General features: G+C 42.9%; 1 protein-coding gene across 1 annotated transcript; it reads left to right on the plus strand.

Annotated features, from left to right (window-relative positions):
• Positions 1–25,432, plus strand: PANX1 (pannexin 1). The gene is made up of 5 exons (XM_053936538.1): positions 1–201; positions 9,773–9,912; positions 19,045–19,268; positions 20,767–21,437; positions 23,115–25,432. The coding sequence occupies exons 1-5, from the start codon at positions 21–23 to the stop codon at positions 23,198–23,200; spliced, it is 1,302 nt and encodes a 433-aa protein (XP_053792513.1). The 5' UTR covers positions 1–20; the 3' UTR covers positions 23,201–25,432.
• Positions 25,433–26,808: the final 1,376 nt, after the last annotated feature.

A 26,808-nucleotide genomic window follows, 5' to 3' on the forward strand; every position in this document is an offset into this window, starting at 1 on the left:
CCGAGCGCGCCGTGCCCGCCATGGCCATCGCGCACATCGCCACCGAGTACGTCTTCTCCGACTTCCTGCTGAAGGAGCCGCCGGAGACGCGCTACAAGGGGCTGCGGCTGGAGCTGGCGCTCGACAAGATCGTCACCTGCATCGCCGTGGGGCTGCCGCTGCTCCTCATCTCCCTCGCCTTCGCCCAGGAGGTCTCCATCGGTAACTCCGGCAGCTCCCCTTTCCCGGTTCCCGGCGCCTCCCGCGGCGGACAAAGGGCTCGGCGGGGCGGGGGGCGGCGGAGCGGAGCTCCGGGCGGGAACGCGGCGCTCGGTGGGGCTCAGCTGCCGGGAGGGTTCCCGCTCGGGGCAGGGCAGAGGGCGCCTTTGGGCCGCGGGAAGGGAAGCTGCCTTCCCGGAAAACAGCCGTTCCGGAGAGCATCCCTGGCAGCAGGCTCATCCAGGTGTGCTGGGCTTCCCGGCCGGCCCTCCCCGCGCTTACCCGTGCCCTCCTCCTCGCTGGGCCATTCCCTGGCCGCTGCCGTTCTCTCAACACCTCCCGAGCAGGAGCCTCGTCAGCCCAGCGACGCATCTTCTCCCGTGGGAGCGATGGGGAGCGCTGAAGCCGTGCCGCCCTTTGTTTCCCAGCGCAGTTCGGACTGGAGCAGCCAGCCGGGATGTGCCCCGGGAAGTGCCCGTCTGCTGCCGCTCCCGGCGCTCGGGATGTTTGGCATTAGGATCTCGGTGTCGCTCAGCTGTCAGGGACAGGTGCCATGGAGAAGGGCTGTCAGAGCTCTGCCCTTGCGCTGTAGGCGGCTCGGTGGGGCTGGTCACCCGCAGGATGGGCAGTGGGAGAGCTCTCTAAAGCTTTCCGCTGCTCCTCTCCCCTCCTGCAGCTGTTCCAGTTCAGTTTTCAATTTCTGCTGTGGCTCGGTAGATGAAACTATGCTTTACAGGTAAAAGGCCAAGTTCCCCAATGATTTTACTATCTTTTTATTTACCCACCTCCCCAAGTTACAAAAGGGATTATGCAGCAGCCCTTGGTGTGAGGAGTGGAACTAAATGGTCTCCTCCAACCCAAGCCTTCGTATGATTTGCTAAGAATAGCGCTATATGAATGAAGATTTCAAAGGTATATATGTAAAATGCTGTCCATTTGGAGACAGGGCTGAATCACAGGATTTCCAGCCTTTCAAAGAGATAGTTCGATTTGCTGCGTGTACCTGTTTATTGGCATTCAGGGTTATATACTTGATCTCCATCATCTACAGGTTTGGGTCAAGTGAATGTCAGGAAAGTGGAAACTGGAGTGAGACTTTGGATGAGTGGTGAATCTGTGCAAAGCCATCATGAATAGCATTAGTCAGATATCAGATTGCTTGAGAGATAAGATGCCCCAGATTGCTGTATTTACAAGCAGCTACACCCCTATTGCACCTGATTGCTGTGGCCCACAATAACTGTGTGAGGAAGTGAAGGACAACCAGACTGAGAATGCTGAGACCAGATCTGAGCTCCGAGGCAGCTCTGTTCATCCAGAAATTGGATGAACATCCATATTTCTGCACTCTAACCTGCTTCTTTTAGTTTTAGATCTGCTACTGATATATGCACATTTCTTACTCTTAAAGCAACAAAAAAGAGGTGTATTTCCATACAGTAGCTTGTATATAGGCCTCTTAATTCTTTCTACTTCTACTCTAGAAGTGCCGGATCCAGTTTGAAACAGTTGAACAGTACCCAGTTGAAGCCTGGGTACTAATGTTTCTTTTATAGTTTTCATTTTACTCCCTTACACAAAGATCAAACACACAATTGAACTGCAGAGTTCAGTAAAGTGTGCCTTTCTTTTAGATGAGTTAAGTTCTCATCTTGCAATTATTTCAGTATTAAAACGATTTCAAATTGAATCTGTGATTGCAGTAGATTCATAATGCAAGAATGGAAATGTGGGCTGCATCACTAGTGTTTCTTTTTGTTTATAATCCTGAGAACTTGTTAGAAGAAAATATTGGGTTGAAAACTGAGCTTTTTTAGTTGAAAAATAAATATGAGAAGTACTTTTTATTGTTATTTCCGGGCATGAGTGAAACTGCACCACGTGGTGTCCATACAGAAAGTGATAGTAAATCAGCCGTGCTGCTGTGACAGCTGTCACCTATTTCCCACACAGTCCCTGCAGCTCAGCAGGCTGGTTGCTTATGGGACAGCCCAAAACTGCTTCCATTAAGGCATTTGGGGGAACACTGAGGATTTTAGGGGCTGGAAATGCCTGGTTGTCTGTGCTGTGGTGTTCAGCCGGTGATGAAATAGACAGCAAGGTTTGTTTTCAAACACTTTGTGATATAATCGCGCTCTGAAAAAGCTCAGGAGCACTAAACTGAGTGAAAATGTCAGGGTCCATTTTTAGGTCTGAAAAAGAACAACTCAGAGGTGGATGTGAAAATGTTTGGTGGAAATACCTGCCTCAGAGTACAAAAACTGAACACCCTTTCCAAAAATGAATGCTCAGCTCCTATTTCTGTTGGGATAATTGCATTCTTCCCACCTCAGGTTCTCTTGGCACCTCATCCTGTCATCCTTCCCTTCCTGCTCTGCTTTCCTCTTCTGTTGCAGTGTGGTGTCAGACACCTGAAATTTTCCTCCTACGCGCGGTTGCTCTTAATTGTGCAAAATTGTGAAAATGTTTGCATTTTAGCAATTAGCAAAGGCTATGGAAGTTTTCTGAAGCCACCGAGTAACTTTTAGTTTTGATGGGAGTTTCAGGAAATAAATGAGATTCCTGCTGAATCACAGATGATTTCTCTGCTGGAGGTATGGAAAACCCAGATGTAGCACCCAGCCAGTAAGCAGTGCTGAAATCCTGGGGTTAGTGCCTGCACCCTGCTTTGACATTCTTCAGGGACAGGAGGAGGACTAATCTGAGTTTATTTTTTGCTGTATTTTAGAAACCCATGGTCAGTTGTAATTTTGTGAGGATTTTAAGCTGGTTCTGGTAGTAGTTAAGCAGTGACTGAGCTGTTGTCTGCTGTCTCTGGGAATCTTTGCTACTTGAAATCCTGCACCTGTTACCTCTTTGCAGCTAGACCTTGTTTTATACAATTTTACATAGTTTTATGCAATTTTATGTATACTGGGAATGGGTAAATGGAAATTACAATAGCATTGTGAGGATTGTGTTGTACATGTATATTCTGTATATTGTGGCTTGATATTATTTCCTTATATTATTTGGCAGTTCTTGGGTAAATTATACTAGAGGTGGTCAGGTAGTGTGGTAACAGAAACCATCTAAATATAGCTAAATCAGCAATTATTCTTATAAAGGGGAAAAAAAAAAAAAACCTGAAAGATGGGGCACCCTCAGCAGTGTATGAGCCAGAAATGAATAGAGTTTTATCTGTGCCATTTTTAGTAAGAGCAGCTCTGAGTCAGATTGAAATTCCAATTTCTGAACTCAGATTGTGTGTATTGCAAGATGTACTTTCTTACTGTAGACACCTTGGCTGAAAACATAGGTATTTATTGCCAGGGTGCTGCTTGGAGCAGGATGCTGGAGCCCTAAGCAGGTACAGTCAGATGAGCAGAGAGGAAATTGAAACAAGCTGCTTCATTTTGGCCTCTGCCAAAATTCAGCTTAGTTCTGGAAAAAGTATCAATGGCTGTCTCAGGTTGCAGCTGAAAGAAAAGCTGATGTGAGAGCTGTCCACTCAACATGAAATATTTTCATCTTTTTCTGTAGGAAGGTAACTGTGTACTGCTCATCTGTGCTTGTCACCAAATGATGTTTGACCTCCTGCACAGAACAGCTTCCAGGCACAGCTGTGCAATGGGCAGCCTGTGCTGGCTGCATTCACTGCAGCCCTGTGTGGGAAGTGATGGCTGGGAAGGGATGAGAATGGAGGGAGAGAGAGGAGAAGAACGGAATGTTGTGGTGGCCACAGCAGCCCTTACTACACGTTAGGTTTGGGTGTTGGTTGTGCATGGCTCATAGGTATCTGGGATGAAGTAACCCATGTGTTTTAGCATCTCTGTTTTATCATATAAGAAAACACCTTGTAGGCCTTTCCAGGACACAGAAACCATCACATGTTGAGTGTAGACAGCTGGGAAACTTGGTTATAATCATAATGAAGGCTTGGGTAGTGCAGCTGGCTTATCAGATGTGGCAGGATGCTGGGCTAGGAAGTACCACACCATGTGGCCCAACCCACAGCATCTGCATGAATCTGAAATGGAGATTTGTTGCATTAAAACCATCTTATTTCCCACTGGTGCTCTCTGGTATATCTTACCATGCTGGAGGGTGCTCAGTGGTGGGAAGGTGGAGGCATGCCATATGCTCTGCACACCACGGGGTTGATGTCCCCATTGACCACTTTGGACTTGCCCAGTGGTGACAATCCTTACTTGCCCTGCTCATTTTCCCCCTAATTTATGGACACTTTTTTCACCCAGTTTGTTTTTTTTTTTTTAGTTTCCATCCTTGCAGTTGGCTGCCCGTGGGATTTGAGGTGCTTTGGCTGACAGAAAACACGGAGTGAAGGTGTTAGTGGGGAGCTCTGGGTGCTGCATCCCAGAAGCTTCTGTGGGAGCCACAATGGCATCAGCATCCCTTCCTGCATGTGCATCTGTATCCATGTCCATCTATATATGTTAATCATGTGTCTGAAGCAGTCATGAGAATAAAATGTATAGAAAATGGGAAAAAAAAACCCAGTTGTGAGACTATATCACAACAAATATACGGAAAAAAAAGCCAGTCTTAACTCTTGAATTGGGCTCCTTTCCTCTCTTGCTACCCCCTGTCTGGTACTCCCTGCTGATGTCCCTCTCCCTTCATGTTCACAAGTTCCTGGGGAGGCTTTTAGGAAATAATCCTATCTTGTGATTTCCTAAGAGCTGGGGGCTAAAGTTGGGTTGGGTGTAATTAAGCCAAAGACTATTACTATGGCAGCTGCTGGCTGAGAGCTGGAAAAACCCCTCCCAGTGCTGCTGAAGCAGGCTGTATGCTAATAGTTGACTTTTGCACACCTTGCATTTAATTCAGCTGGATGTTGTGAAACCCATGGTGTTAATGAATGACTGAGACAAGTGTGTGAGTAGCTTCAGCCCAGAGCAGCCAGACAGGCTGAGAACTTCTGTCAGCAGAGGTGCAGATCCCAGCAGGATACACTGTGCTGCTCTTTGGCATGTAAGAGTGCTCAGGAAAGAGCAGAAGTTCCAGCATCAGACACAGGCCTGCCTGGGCAGCCAGGGCAAACTTGTAAAAGCATTTGCTTTAATGTCAAGTTCTAAACTGTCATTGTGTGAGCATCTTCAGCTGTTGGTTAGATTTTTTCTGTTTAATTCCTATAGAGCCAGCTTTACATTTCCTGTGGGAACGATGGTAAGCTGCTTTAACTGCCAGAGTAAATGTAAAAATCCTGGGCCTCTGGTGTTGCCTGAGATTTGGGGTTCCACCCATGTTGGGAGGGAAGCTAAATGGTCATTGCCACTGTTTCATAATGCTTCTCCTTCAGATGAAGGGAAACTCTTTGTTTAAAGATGTGGTGGAAATCTCAGTGGTGGAAATTTAATTCACAATTCCTGTTTCCCATGAATCAAAAAATGTATCACTCTGAAGGCTATGCTTGATAAATACCCAGCTCTTTTCCCACTGAATGATTTTGAGACTTCTCTGAGGGGTAACTTGCAGCCCTGTAGAGAGAGGGAAATATAGCTGCTAATTTCTCTGACCCACTTCACTTAAACATTGTATCACCTGAACTTTACATTCTGCTCATACTCCATCCCCAAAGTAACACTCGAAAGAGGTTCTTTTCTCCACTGCACCCATTTGCTCCATACTTCCTTCTTCAACAGATTCTCTTTCACCCAACCTTCCACTTTGGTCATTCCTTCAGGTCTGCTCTCCACATGTACATTTGTTTCTTCTTTGGTATGCATTGGGATTCCTTTCTTCATTCTTTAAAATATTTTTTAATGTTGGTGTGGAGGATGTGCGTTGGATGATTCCTGGCAGTCTGTACATTGCCTATGTGTGCCTTGATTTTCTTGTTTAGGTTTTTGTTTAGTGGCTACTAAAGACCATAATTCTTGCTAGATGAAATCAGATGTTTGGGTATCATGGCAAGTTCATTTTGCCTTGTGGAAAATTACAGAAATAATTAATGGGCAGGTTTTCCTCCAAGTGTATGCAAATCCTTTTGCAGTGACTGCAGTATATTAGAACCCAAATAATAACTTACTGAAGGTTTAATCCTGTCAACTGCAATCATTTGATCCTGGTTCAAGAAAAATAGTTAAGCCTATGATTAGCATTGATCGTTGAATGTCCTGTCTGTTAGCTGCAGTTTCTTAATTAGATGTATAAGTCAGAAGAGGGGCTTTGAGCTACTGAAGAGGAAACCAGTCTGGCTTGCTGGCTTTACCCTCTCTTTTGTGAAGGATGTAGCCAGAGGGTGCTGATCCCTCAGGTCATCCTGACTTGGACCCAGCAAAGCAGTCCAGTACTGAACAAAGATTCTCCTTTCAGTCTGAGATTTCCTTGGGGTTCTGAGAGTTTCTTCTCATACACAGATTTCCTGCGTAGGAGCTGCAGAAGAGCCAGTTGCAGGGGGAAAAAGGGTATTCGTGCTACAGATGTGGAGGCAATAGCTGGAAGTTTGTTGGCAAAGCACCCATGAAGATGTGCCACAGCTGCGTGGGGTGACAGCTCATCCTTGCTGTGACTCAGGCTTGTACTCTGCACTCAGTTGCATGCCTGCAAGTAATTCCTGCTGCAAACAACCAGCTCCATCTGGTAATCTTAGCACTCTTGGAAAAGTGTCATTTCCTCATATGTGGCTGCACACTTGCTGCTGCCTTAGTTTTCTTCAGCTCTTTTGGGTGGTCTGTCTTTAGAACAGCCATCATAAATGGCATTTTTTCATCCTCATTTGTTTGCAAAAGTAAAAGTCAAATCCCTATTGCTTCCTCTCCAAAGCTAATTTAGTATCAGGAAATGATTACAAAAAAAGTCCGTTGCCAAGAGTAATGATAAATTGGCTAAAGACTGTTGTGACAACTGCTTAACAAATGCAGTCTTTTGTTATTCCTCATCCTTCTTGCTTGTGTATTTTATCTCCCTGTTGTTATGGGCTTGTTAGCTGCTTTTCTCTTTCCCAGGCTATTACTTGCGGGAGCAAGGGACAGGAATGGCTTCATGTCACCAAGCCAGGAGGCTGTTCCTGTGATAGCAGAGTGCTATTAGCCTCTCATAAACTAGTCCTGGGCATAGCTGTGTGCACAGCGGGTCTGTGGAAGGCATGTAGCCCTGTGGCAAATTTCTCTAATAGAATCTACAGATTTTCTTTTCAACTTCTTCCAGAATAGTCCAACATAAAATAAATTATCTCTCTATATATACTGCTGTTACTCCTTTGGAGGACAGAAGGAAGGAAGGAAAAAAAAAAAGATGGAAAATGGTAACCATTTTCTGAGGCATGTAATGGTCTGTGTTTTGTACAGATGATGCGCAAAAACATCTTCCCTGTATAAGTCCTAACATTACTACTGTTACTGCAAAGTTGTAATTTGAATTTACAAGTGTTTACAAACAAGACTGCAATCAGATAGTTAAAAGCCAATCCAACAACTGGAGTGTCCCCCTGCTTGAAGTTGAGCTCTGTCTGCTTGGCTCCCAAGTCAGCTTTCCAGTGTCCCTGCTGAAACACTGGGGATTGTGAGTGATGGTCACTGCTCTGCTGCAGCACTGGCATCGCTGTAGCTATTCTGGTATGAAGCTGTGCACATGACATTTTGGAGAAGGAGGCTGGCTGCCTTTTTCATCACTAGTTTGGGAGAAGGGGCCTGCCCTGCCTTTTTCCTCACTCCTGCCTTTTAAACACTCCATCACTTTAAGTGGTGTTCCACCCATTAATGAGAATGAACGCATGGATTGTGTTTCTTTTTGTGGATGCACAAACATGAATAAGACAAAGCATCTTTCTGAACACTTCATTGCTCTTCTCTTGAAAGGGTTGCTTGTTTGCTGCTCCACACTGGGCGCAGCCACCAGCAGGAGATTGGTTAAATGATGAGAGCAGGGCATGAATGGTCCCTATCCAGTGGAGAGCAGACATTAAATGCCTGCTTTTTTATTTACTTTCTTTCCCCCCCCTTTTTTTTTTATGCAATGTATTATTTCTTTGGTTTCCACAATTAATGGAAGTCATCTGGAAAACAAAAACTCCCAAGGCTTTGCGGGAGTGCAAGTGCTTGTCTGCTGCCAATTTTGCTAAATCATATGAGCTCTGCTCTGATAAACAGTAACTTGTTTTCCATAAGGGAGACTTGTGACAGGTCAAACCATAATGATCAAACCGTGTCCTTATGATACTGCAGTCCTAGAAAAAACTATAATAGTGACTCATATGGAAAGGCTTTTATTCATAAAGCTCCTTGACTATGCTAGATTGTAAGAGGCCGTACAAGTTACAAGGCAAATGCATTTGGCTCCTTTTCCAAAAGAAGTTGTTATTCTCTGAAAACTAAACCAGCAAAATGGCGCGACAAATGATACAGGCTTATATTATATGCTTACTCCCATAAAGCAGAGAGCAATTCCATTAGCATAGCTTAGATGAATGTGTTAAGGGGAAAAAATACAGCATATTTTCCCCTGTTGATCTTTTGATATTGGCAAAAATGTTGGAAGTGTTGCTCTTAGAAGAAATGGTCATGGAAGAGCCATGTCCTCTGTGTAATTATTTGGTGAAATGACTGTCCTGCTGCAACATTTATGAAAGTCTGGTGGAAATGTATTTGTGTTGGGGGGGATTGCTTTCACTATCAAAGCTTCAGAAAGAAAGTTGAACCCCTTCATCCTGTTTTACTGGCATTACCTGAGGAGCCACTGGTACTCCATGTCCCATGACCACTTTTCCTTGTTGAAGTATGCGGTGGAAGGTGTCACCTGGTGCCTGTGACTGGCCAGGGCAGAATTTGACCCTAAGGCTGGTAAATAGCTGCCCTTGCTGTCAGTTAAGGCCTTGATCTTAATTTGAAGCTCCTGACCAGCTGGAGAGGTCCTGCGAGTAAGTGGGAATGACAGTGCTATGCATAATCTTGGATACAGCACATCACTGCAGTGATGGGGAAGGGCCTGGCATCCTTTGGAGGTGTCTGGTGCCACAATTTCTCTGCCAAAAATTACAGGAGGAAATCCTTGTTTTCACAGATGTAACTTGAGCCCCTCCAAATAATTTGCTGTCTCAGAGGCAGAAGTGGCAGCACCCTGGGAAAACTTGTCCGTCCATCATTACAAGGACTGCCAGGCTGCAAGAATGGTGTTTGAGGTCTTGTTACAGTAGACATGGGAGCTGTAGGTTGTGCTTTTGGGAAGTTGTGACACGATGATGTGTGATGGTATTTGTTGCCTCAGGCCTGATCTGGTCACACTTTGTTAGTTCCCCTTTGGCCAACCTGAGTTAAGTGCAAGTGGGAAAAGTCTTAAAAGTCACATTCCTCACAAAACGTACAGAAATAGGCCTAAAAGGTAGGTGTTCTAATATGATGTCTCAACCCTTAGGAACATCCTTAGATGGATCCCTGTGGGAGTTACAGCCTTTGGGGGCAGTGGGAACTCAGGACCCTCCTCCCTGCAGAACAGCTGGGCTTTGTCTCATCGCTTAACCTGATAACTTTGGGTACCATAACATCTTAAATGTGTGCTTTTCTTCCTAAACCTGTTTTCTTCTTTTCTTTTTAAGTCTTTTGAGGATGCAGTAACTTTTGCTTTGTTTTCCCAGGTGCTCAGATAAGCTGTTTTGCACCCAGCTCTTTCTCCTGGCGACAAGCTGCTTATGTGGACTCCTACTGCTGGGCAGCTGTGCAGCAGAAGCAACCATCCCACAACAACTTAGAAAACATACCCCTGTGGCTGCATAAAGTATGTATAGGTCTCCATCTCCTGGCAAAGTTATTCCCACATAGAAACCTACTTTTGCCTCACTTTCCTTGTTTCTCTGCTCTGGTGTAGTCCTTGCCTTTGACTTGACTCTCTATTATAAGAATGTTTTCTCTCCCTTACTACCAAAGAGGGTAGTACTAGAGAAGGTATTTTCTGCTTTTAAATAAGGGGTCACATCTGACACAAGAGTAATGTTAATGTTGCTGTGTTGCCCTGGAGTGAATGCTTCACCTGGCTTTAGCCAGGAACTATTTTAAAACTGGAATTCAGGACACAACAACTGCTTTAATGCTTACAAAATCTTATTTTAGGAAAACAGGGTAATAAAAATATTTTATATTTTTATTGTGTTACTCTTGGACAGTTGTTCATGGAGAGAGAGACTTGTGGCAGATAGACATTTTGGGGGAGATGAAATTAATCAGTGGTACCAACAGGTTTAACCCCGTCTTCAGCATGCTCTTCTGCATGTCTGCAGGCAAACCATGAGCTGGCTTTCATTGCTTCAGGTGAAGCTGTATCATATAAAGCACAGAAGAGATTTATTTTATGGGTTAAAAGCGTGGTAGGTTTTAAGATACTTGAGCTGGCTCAAAGCAGTTAGTTGAGGTTTGGCAGGAGTTACACACTGGGTTAATGCCATGCCAGTGCCTGGAGCTGACTCAGCTTGAGAGGCAGCTTTGGCCTGCTTGAGCAGTGCTGTTGCCAAAGTAAGAAGTGCTGGTTGGGCTCTGCAAATTTGTGTTCTGCCTTCCTCAGCCCTTTTATTACTTGCCCCAGCAAATAAACCCCTGACACCTGGGAGCAGAGGAGAACCTGGTGCTAGAGGGAGCTCAGGTATGAGACTTGCAGCACCTGTACTTCTGGCTTTTGCTTCTGTATCCCGAGCCTGAGATTTTATTATACAGTCATCTGGTGGTATAATCTCTGAGAGATTATTCAAGGCTGTCTCTGATTTGTTTGCTGACTCAAGTCATTAATTGAGGATTTTCTGTTGGCTTTTCCAGTTAGCTCCATTGATAACCTTGATACTGATAACCAGTAGGCATGTGTTTCATGAACATTAAAGCCAGACTTCGTTGGTTTCTAGCCTGAACTCTTCCTTGAACAGTTAGGACTCCAGCCAGACCTTCTACAGAGGCCAGTTGAAGCTGCTAGAACATCTTACAGTGCTGGAAATGCCACCTGCAAACCTGGATGTTTTGCTGCCCCTTTCTCTTGAGGGAATGAGCTCTTGTTACCCAAATTTTTTGTATTGAATTTCATGTGATAGTCACCTGCTGATAGCATTAAGTCTGCTTGTTTGTCAGCCACAGATAGCTTAAGCACTCATACTTTTATGATGCAATCCATGTTAATTTGCTGACTAGTGCTGTATCAGAAATTGCTGCAGTTCCTCCATGATGTGTGTGGTATATGATGTTTCCTTGTAAATATCCTGCAGACTGTCTGCAGGAAGTGCATCGGCTCAGCTGAGCCAGGGGCTGTAACAGATGCTGGTGACTCATCTTCCTAGATCCATGATTAGCCACCCACCATTCTGACCCAGACATTGGGAGCTGCAGATGCTCTTTGGAGGTCAATATTAACTAATATACCTCTGGTTGTTCATCAGCCTCCATGCTTTACAAGTTTACTGGGAAGGAGTGGCGCTACAGCTGTTCAAGAGTGAGCTTTGCTTCCCGTTCTGGTATCTGAAGGCTGTTCTTTGTTGAGTGGCTTGGGATTACTTCTGCAGGAAAGCTTGGGTTCTCCCCTCAGCCTTGCACTGCAAAGTATGCACAAGCTCATTGCTTTGCAGTTTTTGGCTAGGTGATAATTTTAAAAATGGCTAGAGCAGAGCCTTTTGGGAGCACAGTGATGTTAAGGAGAAAAGGGAAACTTCCTGTGCTCAGGTCAGTGGAGACTGACTCTGCATCTACAGGGATGCACACAGAGGGACAGCACGGGTCATTAGGCCCAGTTCTTCTTAAAACAACACTTAAAACTTTTTTTCCTGCTTTCTGGGAAGCAGAGCTTTTAAATAAAAGCTCTGCTTCCCAGAAAGCAGGAAAAAAAAATACAGGGCATCTCAGGTTCTTTCCAAAACTCTGACTCACTTAGTATCTCAATATATTGCCATGCTGGAAGGCTCCATAAGGAACACTTAAGGAGGCATTATATTAAGGTTTGGGGGGAATGAGGTTGTAGGCCACATTACTGATTGAAAAAGATGAATTTCTTCCTGGCATGCTCTCTGTGCTCTGTCAGAAGTACTGCCTCCTGGGGCAGTGCTCAGTATAGTACAGAGAGGAAGTAGGAGCAGGTAGCTCTTTGGTGACAAAGCCAGCATGTAGTAACCTGCACTGCTTTTTTTTCTTAGCATCTGGTTGCTCTGGAGGATTATCAAACCCAGGCTGCATTGCAGAAAAACTGAAACCTTTCCATCTCCCGCCTACTTCAGAGTTCAAGTTTGCTCTGGGATTTTTGGGTTTTTGAACAGTAAAATGAAAGTTTCAGTTCTGGGCACTCCCTAAAGCTTGACATCTTTACTGGTTGTCCTTTCTGCTCTCGGAGGTCTCTCCCAGGGGTTGAATTTATCAGTTTGGAAGCTGAAAAGGACCACACTGCAAACTTTGGGGTTCCTGTCTCTCTAGTGGTCATTGTGCTCCTAGAGGGTGCCCAGGACCTCTCTCCATGGAGAGCAGGAGTTCTGAAATTTCTAGTGATCCTGGAAACTCCTCACACTGGATAACCCTTAGCAGGGAGCAAAATGAGTTGTGTACTAAAATGCACAATTCAATGAACAAAATACCTGCAGATAAATACAAAGAAAAGACTGTGGTAGGTCCTGCCTGTATTCTTAGTCTTTGTCAGTGAAAGAGTTGCCAAAATGATTATATGGCTGACTCCTCTGACTCCTCTTCAGGTTTGTCATTGATGAAACTTTGGTCAGGCTTCACTATTTCATTGCCTCTGTTTTCTTATGGGATTTTCCATTCAGGTTTAATTCCCCTAAGAGGTTTCTTGTGTCTGAAGTCTCAGAACAGCAATGTTGGTTTCTAGAGATGAGTGGTAAAGACAGTCAGTCAGTGGTGATGGGGATGGAGGAGTTTTGTATTTACCTGCCCCGTGCAGATAGTTTGCTTATTGTCTCTAAAGATGAATGTTCCACCTGACAAGTTATTTTGGTAAAACTTGTTCTTGATCCTTAACTGGAAGGAGAAGAACAGCTTTTGGCCATTGTATGTGGGCAGTCCTCACAGTCTAGTGGAGGAAGAGAGGAGAGGACTGTACTGTGAAGCCTTTTTAATCCACAGAGAAATTTATAAAAACTCGAGCAGGAGAACAGTGAGCATCATCTTACTGGCTCTTGATAGCAACCAAGCAAGTTGAGGAGTGGTTGAACACTGAGTGATGACCACTTTATAGCCCTGAAATTTGGATTGCTAGGATGGAGCTGCCTATGATTAAGAGCCTTCTAGGGATTTTTTTAATTACTGTATGTTCTAGTCTGCTATTAACTGGGGAGAAGCAAAGAAGATAAAGATAAGCAGAGAAGAGGTATAGGGTTGCTCAGAAAAAGGGGATTTGTGCTCACATGAAATGCAGGCAAACAATTCATCTGACTGAAAGAAGAGGTCTTCATATGTGGCACAGCCAGGAGAGGTCAGTTGTCTGGCTATGATCTTCCAAAGTGCAGGACAAGTGCTTTGGGACCTGCTGAAAGCATTGCATACAGAGAGCGGGTCTGCAGTCTTTGTATGCGTGAAGTAAAATAATGTGAAAACCCTCACTTTTCATAAAAGAAGTAAGATTTACCATGGACCCTTGAGTTGTTCTTTGAGTCACTTATCTGTGAATATGCCAAAACAAACCTTGGGGTTATTTATTTTATTGATGGTACAGTTATAATAGTGATTCTTACCTGGTTCTAGTTACCCATTATTTGTACAATTTCTTAGTTGACTGAGGGCTCCTCACATTTCACCTGTAAACCCTTCCCAGAGAGATTAAGGGTTGTCAGAGCAAGGACACCCATATGCAGATGCATTTATAAATAATTTTTTGAAAGTGTAGTGCTAGAGCTACTTCAGTCTGTTCCAGATGGAGTCATCCACTTCACTTATAAGAGAGAAGCAACAATGTGTTGATACAAAGCAGAGAGTTAATGCAGTTCAATAAATGTGAATGTGACAGTGGTTTATCAAGGTTCTGTGGGAAGGTACATTTCATTTTTTAGTACATAGAGGGTAGAATGAGAATTGTTAGGGAGACCCTCCTGTTGAGACATGAGGTTCAGAAAGGACTCCTTTGTATTCTAAACTTCTCAGAGGGGAGTTCAGGTATGGATAGGTTCAAACTTAGTCCCAGACCTCTCAACAGTTTATGTCCAAAGGATTTTATGTACACTGTCAATCCTTTATATCACTTAGCTAAGATTTCAAGCATGCTATTAATCACCTACAGACCATGTGTTACAGCAAGGAATTTCTCAGCTTTGAGGAGTAACCTTGAAAGGTATCCCTGCTCAAGGGGAGAACCTGGCATGCAGTCTGTAGCCATGCAGAAAAGCTTAACAGGCCCTGGGCTGCCCACTGCTTATGGAGTGTGATGATTGACTTGTGTAAACCAGCAAGAGGTCTGGGTCACTGTTCCAGGCAGCCCTTGACTACCGTGTTGCCATCTGTCCCCCAAAGTCCAGAATAAACTGGATACAGTCATCACAGCCTCCACTGGTGATCATGGCTTCAGCTAATTGAAACTGGAGAAGTACAGTTTTGAAGCTATATCAAAACAGAAAAGATGTAACAGGAGGGATAAAGGTCACAGGGTTTGAGATTCACCTGTAGGTTTGGAGACAGGATAGGATCTCATTTAGAATGATCAGTCATTTATAGCTCTTTCTGCTGAACACCACTGAAACACCTCCCATTGCTGCAAACAGGAATAGGGTCATATCCAGAGGGAGTTTAATGCCTTTGTTTCTGGAAACATGTAATTACTGTCATTAACCTGTTTGGGGACTAGTGCCTTTGCTTGGGCTTTTTCCAAAATGGAACTGAAGAGGGAGACATCTTACCATGTTCATGTATTTTAATGAAGGCACTTCAGTGCTTCATTCTTTTAATTGCCTGCCAATTACTTTTCTCAAAGCTGTTACCTGGACCTGTGCAGCTCAAGTTTTGTGCTATTGTATTTAAGTTACTCTTTGACCATGGTCAGGTAGGTGGGAGTCAGAATGCTTTCAGTCACTTGTATAGTGTTTGCCCACGGGAAATAGGTACTGAAGATACAGTAAAATTAGAAAGCTGTTGTTTTCTAAATACCAGTAAAGTTATTTTCATCTTCTTCCAGCCATTTTTATCCAGACCCTGGCAAGCTTTCTGTAGATTAGGTCCCTTTTGTGTCACTCCAATTCCAGCTATATATTTTTTTTTCTGCATTATAAAAGCATATTTAAGGTTATAAAGCAGTTATTTTAAATGCCCTTTTAAGCTATTTGCTGTGTATTTACTTCGCCTTAGCAGAGTTGAAGCTGGTGATGACAGACTATTTTGTGCTTTAGTCTGATTTTATCTTTCACCTTTGGGAGAGTGGTGCTTGTGCATCTTCAAAAGACAGTTTTGTGATTCCAGCACCTTATGTGCTTCTGCTCAAATGCCTCTTCTTCTTCACCCATGAACCTGTTCTTGCTGAACAGTGGCTGAGTACTAACAAATTTACTCCAACAGCCTGGAATGTGCACAGGGCTCAAAGGCTTGTCAAGTGACATGACCTGCAGCAGTACAGCGGCAGCCTCTTGGCTTCCAAGTGCTCTGCCTCCTTGGGAGCCTGCTGTCCCCCCCAGTGTGCCATCAGACTAAGGGCCAAGCAAGGCAGGAGAACCTGCTTCCATCATCCTTAGCTTTCAGGAGCTCAGCAGTACGCAGCAGAAAACAAACAGCAGGGCACTGCAGTTTGAGTCCCGGCTGCACACACCACTCGTTTTGTCAGTCTCATACTGAATATGCTGAGAAGGAACTTCATAACTACACAGCAAAGGAAAAACAGAGTTTTACTTCTGGGCCAGTATCTTTCTCTGGCATACCTTTGACCATACAGTTCTTGGGATCAGTGACACTTCCTTCTACTTCAATGCTCAAACTACCCAAGACTGAAGGGCTGTATTCCTTGCATATTCGGCGCCTTGGGAGCAAATAAACCATAAAGCCATAAACCATAAAAGAAAGGCTGATGACGTGGTTGTCTGCACAAATACCACAGAGTCCTCTTCTTAAAATGGGAAGTCATTATGTTTCACTGTCAAATGTAGTCAGATGAGCTGGACAACCCAAGTCTATTGCTCTGAAACCTAGGACTCATGCCAGATGACTTCGCATTTTCACTTCTGCCTGTCATTCATTACCTTAAATTTTAATGATGCAAAACAATTTGCTGGTTATCTAAGCCTAACAAATGGAACAAGTGTATCTCATTTTTAAAAAAGTCAGGATCTGAGAAGGGTGGAATTGTGAATCCGGTGCTGTGGAAAAGATGACAAATGCAGACTTTAGTTTGCAAACAAAAAGAGCTGTACTAATGATCATGTACTGCTCTGATTTTGAGACTATTCAGAAAAGAGTTGCATAGAGTTCACTTATGTTGCCACAAGCTGCAGCTTTGGGAGTGATGAGAGCCTGGCAAGAGGAAGCCCAGCAAATGCATAGCAAATGTGCCTTTTCCCCAGCAGTGTGCTGCTTCTAGGTGAGGAGGCAGTGGTGAAGGAGTTGGGGAGAGGAGGAGGTGCAAGGCAAGATGGCATAGGCTGGTTTTTTTAAGGCAGCAGTCTAATGTGGGCAGGCTAGAGGGGGACATTGGAGGACATCTGGGACAGAGCAAGAGGGCTGGTGCCAATGTGCTACTCAAGTGCAGAATTCTTTTAAGTTATAAAGGAAGAAGTGGATACTGAAACAGTGGAGGTTTGGGGCTGTGACTTCAGTGTGAAAACTATCTTGGTTCTTACCACATGTCTTTGTAATACTTGGGATAAAGAGATCTCTAGGATTATATGGGATACTGGTGATGGCATTTCCAGTTTTGAGGGTCAGAAAGGGAATTAATAAATCTTCTTATGCCTGTGTAATCTGAAGTGAGTGAGTACTAAATCCAAGCAGTGTAAACCAATGTAAGGCATTTTAGTTGCTCATTACTAAATCAGGTGTGCCTTTGTTGTTTCTTTCCCCACCTGGCACCAGTGGAAGGTGGCTCAGAGGTGTATGACATAGGTGTAAGTGAAGTCCAACAGGCTTTGCAGCTATACAGGCAATCTTAAGCATTTGTTAAGACCTATGGAAAATGTGTTGAGGAGCTTAGATAAGTATAAGATAGGTTCAAAGACAGATCATTTCTATTTCTATGTAATACAGAATTCAGAGGACTGATAGAGCCTGGAAATGAAACTATGAAGTTTTGGGTAAACCAAGGCATCAGGACTCAGACCTGGTGGCATTGTCCATAGTGATAAATAAGAAGACCAAATCCTTGTGTTGATGATGAGATGTCCAAAATACATTGGACATGTCAGAGCTTTACATCTCAATTGGAAAGTCTACACCTGGGAGAAGGAAGATGATCTGATGTTACCTGTTGTATGCAAACAGGAGGGAGAGGCAATAGTGAGGGCAGAGCTCTGCACAGTTTTTATGGGCTGCTGTGGGTAGGGGAAGTCAGTCGTTTAAGGTCTAATGCATCATATGCATTCCTACTGCCAATAATAACACAGGATTTTGCTTTAATGGTAGGTGATATTAGAAGTAATTTTCCTGAATAAATGTTCCATAACATCAAATTACTTTGTGCATGCAAAACTTTAATCTCTCTTGATTAATGCAAACACAAGTTAACATAGTTATATTAGGTCCAGATTTTCATCTTGTTAAATACCTACAAATGTACGTGTAGCTTTTCCACTTGCAGTGATTAATGACTTCAGTTCAAGCTTCCTCTGAAAATCTCCTCTAGCTTTGCCAATGAATGTACATGGGCACATGGTTGTAACACTTGTGATGTCTTACATCTGTTTCATATTTGTTCAACTAACTTAAAGTTCCTTAGGAACTGATGCTAGATTTGAGTTTGCTTACTACCAAAAGCTGAATGTAATGAATTAGAGGTTGGCTGAATTTGCAGTACATTTCATTAACAAACTGCTTGTCTTACATCATGTCTCTGTAAGGGTAATGTTATGTATGATTTTATGCTTCGAATATAATGTCAGACTACATAGAAACACCATCTTTCCTGCAGCTGGGAGGAATTAGAGTTAAAATTGCATGACAAAAACTACTTGTTGATGAATAGAAGAAAGATGGAGAAACTTCAGACTTGTATTTTATACCTGCTTCAGCCCTTTCCCTAAGCAGTTGTGACCATGTAAGGGCTGACTTCTCAGTGCTGCATTACCAGACCACTCTGATGCTGTGTGTTGGTTTCCATTTAGGTGTTATCTGAAAATATTTAAATACCCTGAAGCATTACAGCCGCCACACTTACTACCTTTACAGTCACTGAATGTCATGCACTCTGAGTGTGTTTGCAGGCAGAGGCAGTACTGTAGCAGCTCTATTCATTAACCTCCTGACAGCTAATGGAAAGCGGGAGAGATTTTGCTGGTATTTGGAGTTTTAGTTGCTATGAGCAGTGGTGACACATCGGAGAGGGAGAGTTAGGTGATGCTGTGTTCTTCTTTCAGTCAGCCCCTCTGATAGCTGCTTTGCTGTGCTATTTGTTTTTCCCCCAGGTATATGCTGTATTTCTCCATATCAGCTCTGGTGGTTCTGAACATGCAGAAATTGTTATCAGGATTGAGAATGTTATCAGGATGGCACCTTTATTCTACATGCTTTTTTTTTCCTTCGGTGGGGGAAAGCTCTAAGCAGCAGCAAAGTTACTGGAGCTGTCTGAAAAGAGATTTTGCTTCCCTGCATATCCCAAATAATCACAAAATTGTGTTTTATTACAAGGATTTAAATAAAATTATAGGGTTTTAATAGGCCTCTAGGAAGCATAATGCTTATGGGGAACAATGGTGACAGGCTGACTTATTACTTATGCAGGTGAAGACTAATCATAGTTTTTTTCCCCCTGCAGTTCTTCCCATACATCCTTCTGCTTGTTGCTATCCTGCTGTATCTACCATGTTTGTTCTGGCGCTTCACTGCAGCACCTCACCTTTCCTCAGACCTGAAATTTATTATGGAAGAACTTGACAAAGCCTATAACAGGGCAATCAAAGCTGCTAATAGCATTCGAAGTGGAGACCCCAGGGACCCTACTGACTTGATTCCAGCTGCTAATGAGAACTTGACACAGAGGTAAGATGCTGGGGCTTGGCTTTCTCTGCTCTTCAAGTTCGTAACAGATGTGACATCTGTACCCACTTAGATATTTATTGCAAAGGTTTGAATGGTGACCTGACACAATTTTAAATTTGGTTAAAAAAAAAGAAGATATCTGAAATTATTACTTTGGCCCTTGGAGCTAGAGTTTGTAATTTTCTTTTTTCAAAGGAAACATGTAATGAGCTCTTCAGATTACTTTTTACCTGAGATGTTCTGATTTCTTTAGTTGCAGTAGCTGTTAAGTAGTTTTGCCCACCACAGTGTAAAAAAAGAGATACTTCAGTCCTCAGTTCTCAATGTTCTTGTACAATGTCAAGTTACTTGTCATCTCCTATTCTTTAAGATCTAGGTCTGCAAAGCTTCTGATCCAAAAAATTATTAAAAAAACCAAACATCAAAACCCACAAAAGCGACCCCCTCCCCTTCTGATCAAGTTGGTACACTGTTCCAACCAGATCCAGTTCCTGCTTCCTTGTAGGTCAAGGATATCTGTTTCTCTCTGTATGTGGGGTTGCAAGTAGTGTAGCAGTCTTAGGTCTTTTTGAAATGTGGAGTTAGGTCTTGGCAAGTAAAAAGCTTTCTAGTGTTCTATTATTGAACAAGTGCTTGGAGAGTTTGCTTTTCTGCATGGATTTGCTTACTGCACCCTGTTTTGTACTAGAAAAGAACAAAAATATTTTGTTGCCATGAGGGCTGGACTTTTTTTCCCATTTTCCAGTGTTGGAACTCTTTTGTTTCTTAAGCGACTTTTCTGTATTGAGAGTGTTGCTATTTTTCATTTATCTGCTATTCTATTGGTTTTCTGTTGACTTCAATAAAAAAATAAGAAATACTAAATACCCTTGATTTACCTCAGTAAGAGGGTGTGAACATGTTGGAGTGGGTCCAGAGGAGTATTATCAAGATTATTAGAGGGATGGAACACCTCTCCTACAGACCCAGGCCGGGAAAGCTGGGGTTGTTCAGCCTGAAGAAGAGAAGAGTTCAGGGAGACCTTAAGGCACCTTCCAGTACCTAAACGGGATGTGCAAAAAATCTGGAGGAGAGGCTTTTAGAGGGGCATGTAGTGAAAGGATAAGGAGGAATGGCTTTAAACTGAAATAAAGCAGGTTGAGATTAGGCATTAGGAAAAAATTCTTCCCTGTGAGGATGGTGAGGCTGGCACAAGTTGCCCAGGAAAGTTGTGAATGTCCTATCTCTCAAAGTGCTCAGGGCCAGGTTAGATGGGGCTTTGAGCAACATGGTCTAGTGGAAGGTGTCCCTGTCCATGGCAGAGCACAGGGATTAGTTGGAAATAGATGATGTTTAAAGAACCCTTCTAATGCAAACCATATTGTGATCCTATGATTTTAAGAAGGTTTGCAATCTTTTATCTCATTTAGAGTACTGGGTTTTGTTGATATTTGGGGTAGGTGAATGTTGCAGCATCTGATCTATATGATTTGACAGGTTTTTTTTCTCTCCTTTTCAGTTTGTGGGAAATATCTGAAAGCTACTTTAAATACCCAATTGTGGAGCAGTACCTGAAGACTAAAAAGAATTCCAAGTGCTTAATAATTAAATACATTACGTGCCGTTTGCTCACACTAGTAATTATTTTCATTGCATGCCTCTATCTGGGCTACTACATTAGTCTCTCCTCTCTAAGCGATGAGTTTCTGTGCACTATCAAAACTGGGATCCTTAAGAATGACACAACTGTTCCAGAAGTGGTTCAGTGCAAACTTATTGCTGTTGGTGTCTTCAAGGTACTCAGCTATATTAACTTGATCGTTTATCTGATGGTAATGCCCCTGGTAGTGTATGCAATGTTTGTTCCATGGAGGTGGAATTCAGGTGTTCTCAAAGTGTATGAAATCTTGCCAACTTTCGATGTTCTGAAACTTAAGTCAAAGCATTTTGATGACTTAAGCCTTTACCTCCTCTTTCTTGAGGAAAACGTGAGTGAACTTAAATCATTTAAATGCCTTAAAGTGCTGGAGAACATTGCAGTTTCCGAGAAGTTTGATGTCATGCAGCTTTTGGCAAACCTTGGTACTATTAAGACTGATACTATAGATGGGAAGCCAGGGACTGCTGAGTTGGAGAAGCCTGAAGAAGCGACTACAGAAGAGCTGGGAAAAGATGCAACAGAGTTGCAAGGTAAGCTGATCTAGATATACATTCCTACAAAAAGCTTATTAATATCTTCTGTAAGATAATGGACCTCCTCAGTCCTTGCTATGTTGCCTGCTGTGTAAGTACTGTAACCTCAGAAGACTGTGGTGGTGTCTGTGGCACAACTAAACCCTGGATTGCTTGTTGGGTTGGTGGTCCTTGCTGACATCTCTGCTCTGGCACTACCAGGCTTGAGCTGTTTGAACTTTAACTGCCTAAGACCCCCTGCGCAGTAGGAGAGCTCCAGGGTGGGTTGTGCTTGAAGCAGCTTCAGTGAGAAAGCTGGTGGTTTCAGGACTTTTCTTCAGAAACTGGCTCCAAAGTGTAGTAACTGCTGCTTCTGCTTCTATTCAGGCTTTGGCAGAAGTCATGGGTGAATATAAAAATAAGTCTGATGCTCAGAAATGCTGCTGGCAGAGGAACAGGAAATGACAAAAGAAGGGAAGTGGGACTGGGATCAGTGAACATGCTCCTGTTCCCGCTTTCATAGACAGCAAGAAAGATTGACTGTAAAGAGATTTTTATCAAAATGGTCCAAGTCAATCTGGATCGGTGCAACCGTTCTCTGGATATCCCATCAGTCTGCAGACATGGTCAGCTTGAGCAATCACTCATATATGATACAGTCCAGGATTCTGTCCTAAAAAATGTGGCATATCTTAATTGTGAAACCAGTTCCTTCCTCAAGTGCAGAATTAGAGAAGCCAAATATCCAGGGAGAGGTATAAACCAAAAGTGATGATGCTTTAAAACATTTAGAAACTTACCTGAGTATGTGAGCACAATGCTGAGGGAAAGTTAAAGAGCTGTTTCAAAGGTAGGAAAAGAATAAATGTATTTTCTTTTCAGAAAGCTATGCCCTGTAATTAATAAAAAAGAAGCATCAGTACCCAAGGGGTTAGCTGTTCCTCTGTACTTGAGTCAAGCAGTTGTGGTAGTCTGAGACTTGGAGAAATCAATTTATACAACAGAATTCAGAACAAACAAGCAGAATTCTTTTTGAACCAGAAGAAACCCATTTGGCAGCCAGCTCTTGTGCAGCACCTTGGAATAATTCAGACAGCATATAGCTTTCCTTTCAAATCTGTCCATTTTTGAAATGACAGGTGGTTTGGAAGCAAAATATAAGAGCCTAAGTGTAGATCTGGGCTCAAGGAGCTGAAAAAGTTGATAGAAAATCTGACTAATTTTTATTTGAAAGCAGAATTTTTGAGATTGTTTTTACCTCACGAAAACACTTCAAAGATCTATCTTTGTCTAGATTAGAACAAGTTAATGCTTGAAGCTCTGTTAAAATGGATTGCAAAAAGAAGCTGCTGTGTTTGTAACCAGCTCGGGCTGGTGCAGCCCCTCTCCTTCTGCCTGGGGACAGCTGCAGGCTCTACACTCATCAGCAAAGCTTCACCCACAGCTCATCATCTCTTCCTCTGTCCCTTGTGGTGTCAGCATGTTGTTATTAGGGGCTGTGTTAACAAGCCAGTGGTACATGCTGGCTCTGGCAGAGCGATGTGCAGGGCACGCTGGTGCTGGGCGTGGGGACAGTGGAGGCAGCACAGGACAGCCAGCAGTGCAGCGCGGGCGTGGTGGCAGTTCCTTTGTGCGCCAGAAGCTGTCGAGTGGTTTGAGGGCCCTTTCTCTTCTAAAACTTCGCCTTCTCTTCAGTTCTGACAGACCGTGATGCAAGTGGCAATGTGAATACGAGAGAAGACAAGAGACTTCGCCAAAGACTTATAGATTCTTCGTGCTGATGCTTCCCAGCTGCAGGAGCCAGGAGCACGTGCTGTGGGAAGGCTCCTCCTCTGCCTCCGCTGCGCTCAGCGCAAGGTGCTGCTCTTTGAATGCAACGTTCTCAATCGCCTGACAGTTCCCCAGAGGCCAAACTGGTTTACAGACTTTTTGGTGTATAATAATCAGGAGTCATGTGCCTGAAAAGGCATCTTGTGTGCTTCCGTTATTTATTAAAAAAATCAAACCAGACACAAGGAGGAACACGAACAAAACAATTCTGTCATGAGTAATAAGTGCTAGGCCTTGAATGCAGTTGAAACTGGCAGCTGGACAGAGCTCACTGCATGCTGGACAGGGATGGGAACGTAACCCTGCAGGCAGCAAAAAGATATGGCCACATTGCATTCTGAAGTGTTGCTCTGCAGCAGTGGCCATCTCAGTTCTGGGGTTTAAGTAAGGTAACTTTGGGCTCTCTGACCTGGAAAAGGGGGGCTGGGTTGGGGTTTTATAATGAATCTGGTTAACATGTCCTGAATGGTGGCTGCCACTGATACTGGCTGTGTCTTCATGGGAAAAATAGAGGTTACTCTGTTCAGCCTGAGATGTCTCGGTTAGTCATCCCAACACTGATGTCTGGGATTAAGTGCTTGACACTGGTGGAAAAGAGACTACAAGCAGTTTTAGTGTTAAGAAGGTACTGTAAATACTAGGGATTCTGAATTTTCTATGTATTAATAAATTGATAATGTCTTAACAATGTTTTTTTAAAATGTAATGATGTGTAAGCTAAGTGTTGGTTTAATTTCTATCCCTCAGTTGTTTTGGTCTTAAATGTCTAATAAATCCACCTTGGAGTCTTAGACTGAAGATCAATGAAATTTGTTCTATTTTTGTAATGGTTTGTCAAAATTGTTTTGTAATGTTTTTACGTGTAGAATTTTTCTCAACGTGTTTGTAGTATCAAATGCAATATTAGTTGTTCTGTTTTCCAAACCACACTTGAGAATACAAACTAACTTGTATTAAAGTAGCACCCAAATACCTCAGCAGAGCCAAGCACCCAACAGCCAAGGTGAAGTAGATGTAAATACTATGAAAGGTTGTTCTCCCCCCCCCACACATTGTGACTGTATTTTAATTAAAGATGCTTAAGTGTATTGGAACAGACAAAATAAGGGGGAGTGCTTGTACATAAGTTTGTTATCAGACCATATGGGGAGAGTAGAATTCAGCATTAATGTTGTCCCTTCTGCCCAAGACCTCAACCTTCACTGAGTATTAAAATGACCTTTGTCTTGAAATATTAGATGCAAGGTGAGGTGGGTGGGGAGAGTGAAGCACCACAGTGGCAGTGTATATCTTTCACGCCTGTGATATACTGACTTGTCCATGAAAGTGAAATGACTTACCTGTCACCTCTTCCAAGTTGGCTTTTTAAACGAAGAAGGACTTCTTTTATAGCTAGGTAGGACTTCCAATTTCCAGTTCCTTAGTGTTACACACTTTTTGCTCTCGTCTGCTAGCTTTCTCCATATGGTTGTGGACGAGGAACAAACACAAGTAATTGGTGTTACCGTTTTTGCACAGAACTCTTTATGTGCTGCAGCAGATTTCAGAGATTGTGTCCATATTTGAATTCAGCAGCTGCTGTGAGCAAGTGGATCTGAAAGTGCTGCTCTGCTACACTTAGGGCTAGTATTACAAGAACTCTTCCATTTTCTTATGTCTTTCAACTAAGGCAAGCCTTATTTTAAAAGAAGTCTTTAAAGCCATAGTTTTATGCTACCTCTGCCCAGGACAGCAGCACAGCTGCAATCCTGCAATGCGTCTTGCATTACCAGGACAAAACAGGGCTTATGTTGCACACTGGTGGTCCACACTGCTGAATTTTACTGCCATACTTCTGCCACCAAGCCTACGATCCCTTTGACCTTTCCTAGATTCTGTCTGGCTATGCTGATGTGTTGCTGATGGTCCTTTGTATGCAGGTGCACGTTGTGCATTGTATGTCTTGGACAAGGAGCTATAGTGCAATACTAAGATCTTGTGATGTGGATGTGTTTGAACTGTTTGATGTAGGTAGAGTTCTCACTCTTTAGAATTCAAAGCTTCTGAAATCCACATGTTCATGTTTCATGCTGGATGTGTACCTAACTTTTTACTAATTCCCCTTTTGTATTTAAAAATATGACTTGCTGCAGTGAATCTGTTATTGTCTTCTAAAGTGCTCAATAAAATGACTATCAATCCTCCTTGGTTATTAAAATAAAATAAATTTTGTGAACTACAACAGCATAAGGGTCTGAATGTTCCAGGAACAGTCACATGTTACCATGGTGCAAATGCATGTGGTCTGATGCTAAACCCTGAGAAACATTTTGGACAGTGGTTGTAATTCTGCTCTTTTTATTTTGTTCTCATAAAATTGTCAGAGCAACAGAAAATGTCAGCACATGATAAATAGCATATCCACTATGTAATTTGCTATCTAAAAATTGGCCACAGTGTCAGCACATACTTTTCAGCTGTATCTTCCTGTTTTAAGATGTGTTTCTGAACTGCCCAGCTCAGTTCTACTTATGGTTTAGTGGCACTGCTCCTGCTGTTTTGCCATTTTCAAAAGATAGGCTGAATGCCAGTTTAGGCCTTATGGAAAAGAGTCCATCTCCAGCCCCTTCACCACTATATTCTTTTAAATATTCCTCTTCTAAATATTCCAGAAAGTAAAATGACTATGTCAAGGTTCAGATTTGGTTCATGCCATTCCTTCTTGCCCTTTCTCTCTCCACCACTTGGGTATTAATAATCCTTTAAATGCAGGAGAGTTGCAGTTAGTTCCTCTGGACATGCTTTGCCTTACAGTAGCTCTTGTGAGATTTAAAACTTGTGATTTAAACTGCAGAGAACAAGTAAAAATGTTAATTCCATTAGCAGATGGTGTGCCTCTAAAAGCAGCTGTACCCCACTGTTTTTCTGCCTCTAGATGTTGTCAGTCATTTTTAGAACAAAGATATATTTTAGGTCAATTTTCTTTTCCTTATTGGGAACAGTGGATGTTTTAATAGCAGCTTTGATTACTAGTTTAGTGCCTAAGCGTAGAGCCCCATTAATAAAGGATGTCCTGACTGCACTTAGTGAACAGAAAGACAGAAATAGGGTCGTGAGTGGTTTTCTGAAGATGGAGGTGGTGAGAGGGATTTAACCCCCACTACAGGCACAGGTGAATCTGTCACAGAAGTGGGGAAGAATCAAAGCTGTGTCTTGGGAATAAACTTTCTCAGAAATCTTTTCTTTGAGCACCACTTTGCATAGACCACTTGAGAGTGGCACAAATGAAAACCTAGCTGTAGATAAGGGGCAGTTAGTGTGTTTCTGTCATGCAGGCTGTGTGGCCAGAAGCTCCAGAAGACTGCTTTCCTCATAATGGAATATTTGATTTAATATACTAAATTACTAGCATAATGAGAAAAAAGTAATTACTTCTATTATACATTTTGAAAAGTATATTTCTGAAGTGACACAATGTAATGAAAATACTATGGCTTTATATCATTAAGTATTCAAACATCTATTTGGTTCATGTCATGTTATCAACCCTCCCCTGAAGGACTGCAACAAAGAACTCAGA

The sequence above is a fragment of the Vidua chalybeata genome, chromosome 2 (genome assembly GCF_026979565.1).
Source record: "Vidua chalybeata isolate OUT-0048 chromosome 2, bVidCha1 merged haplotype, whole genome shotgun sequence".
Classification (NCBI taxonomy): domain Eukaryota; kingdom Metazoa; phylum Chordata; class Aves; order Passeriformes; family Viduidae; genus Vidua; species Vidua chalybeata.

Coding starts and splice junctions, on each gene's coding strand:
- PANX1 (XM_053936538.1), top strand. CDS start 21: ATGGCCATCGCGCACATCGCCACCGAGTACGTCTTCTCCGACTTCCTG. Junction 202..9,772: donor CGCCCAGGAGGTCTCCATCG/GTAACTCCGGCA, acceptor TTGTTTTCCCAG/GTGCTCAGATAAGCTGTTTT. Junction 9,913..19,044: donor TACCCCTGTGGCTGCATAAA/GTATGTATAGGT, acceptor TTCCCCCTGCAG/TTCTTCCCATACATCCTTCT.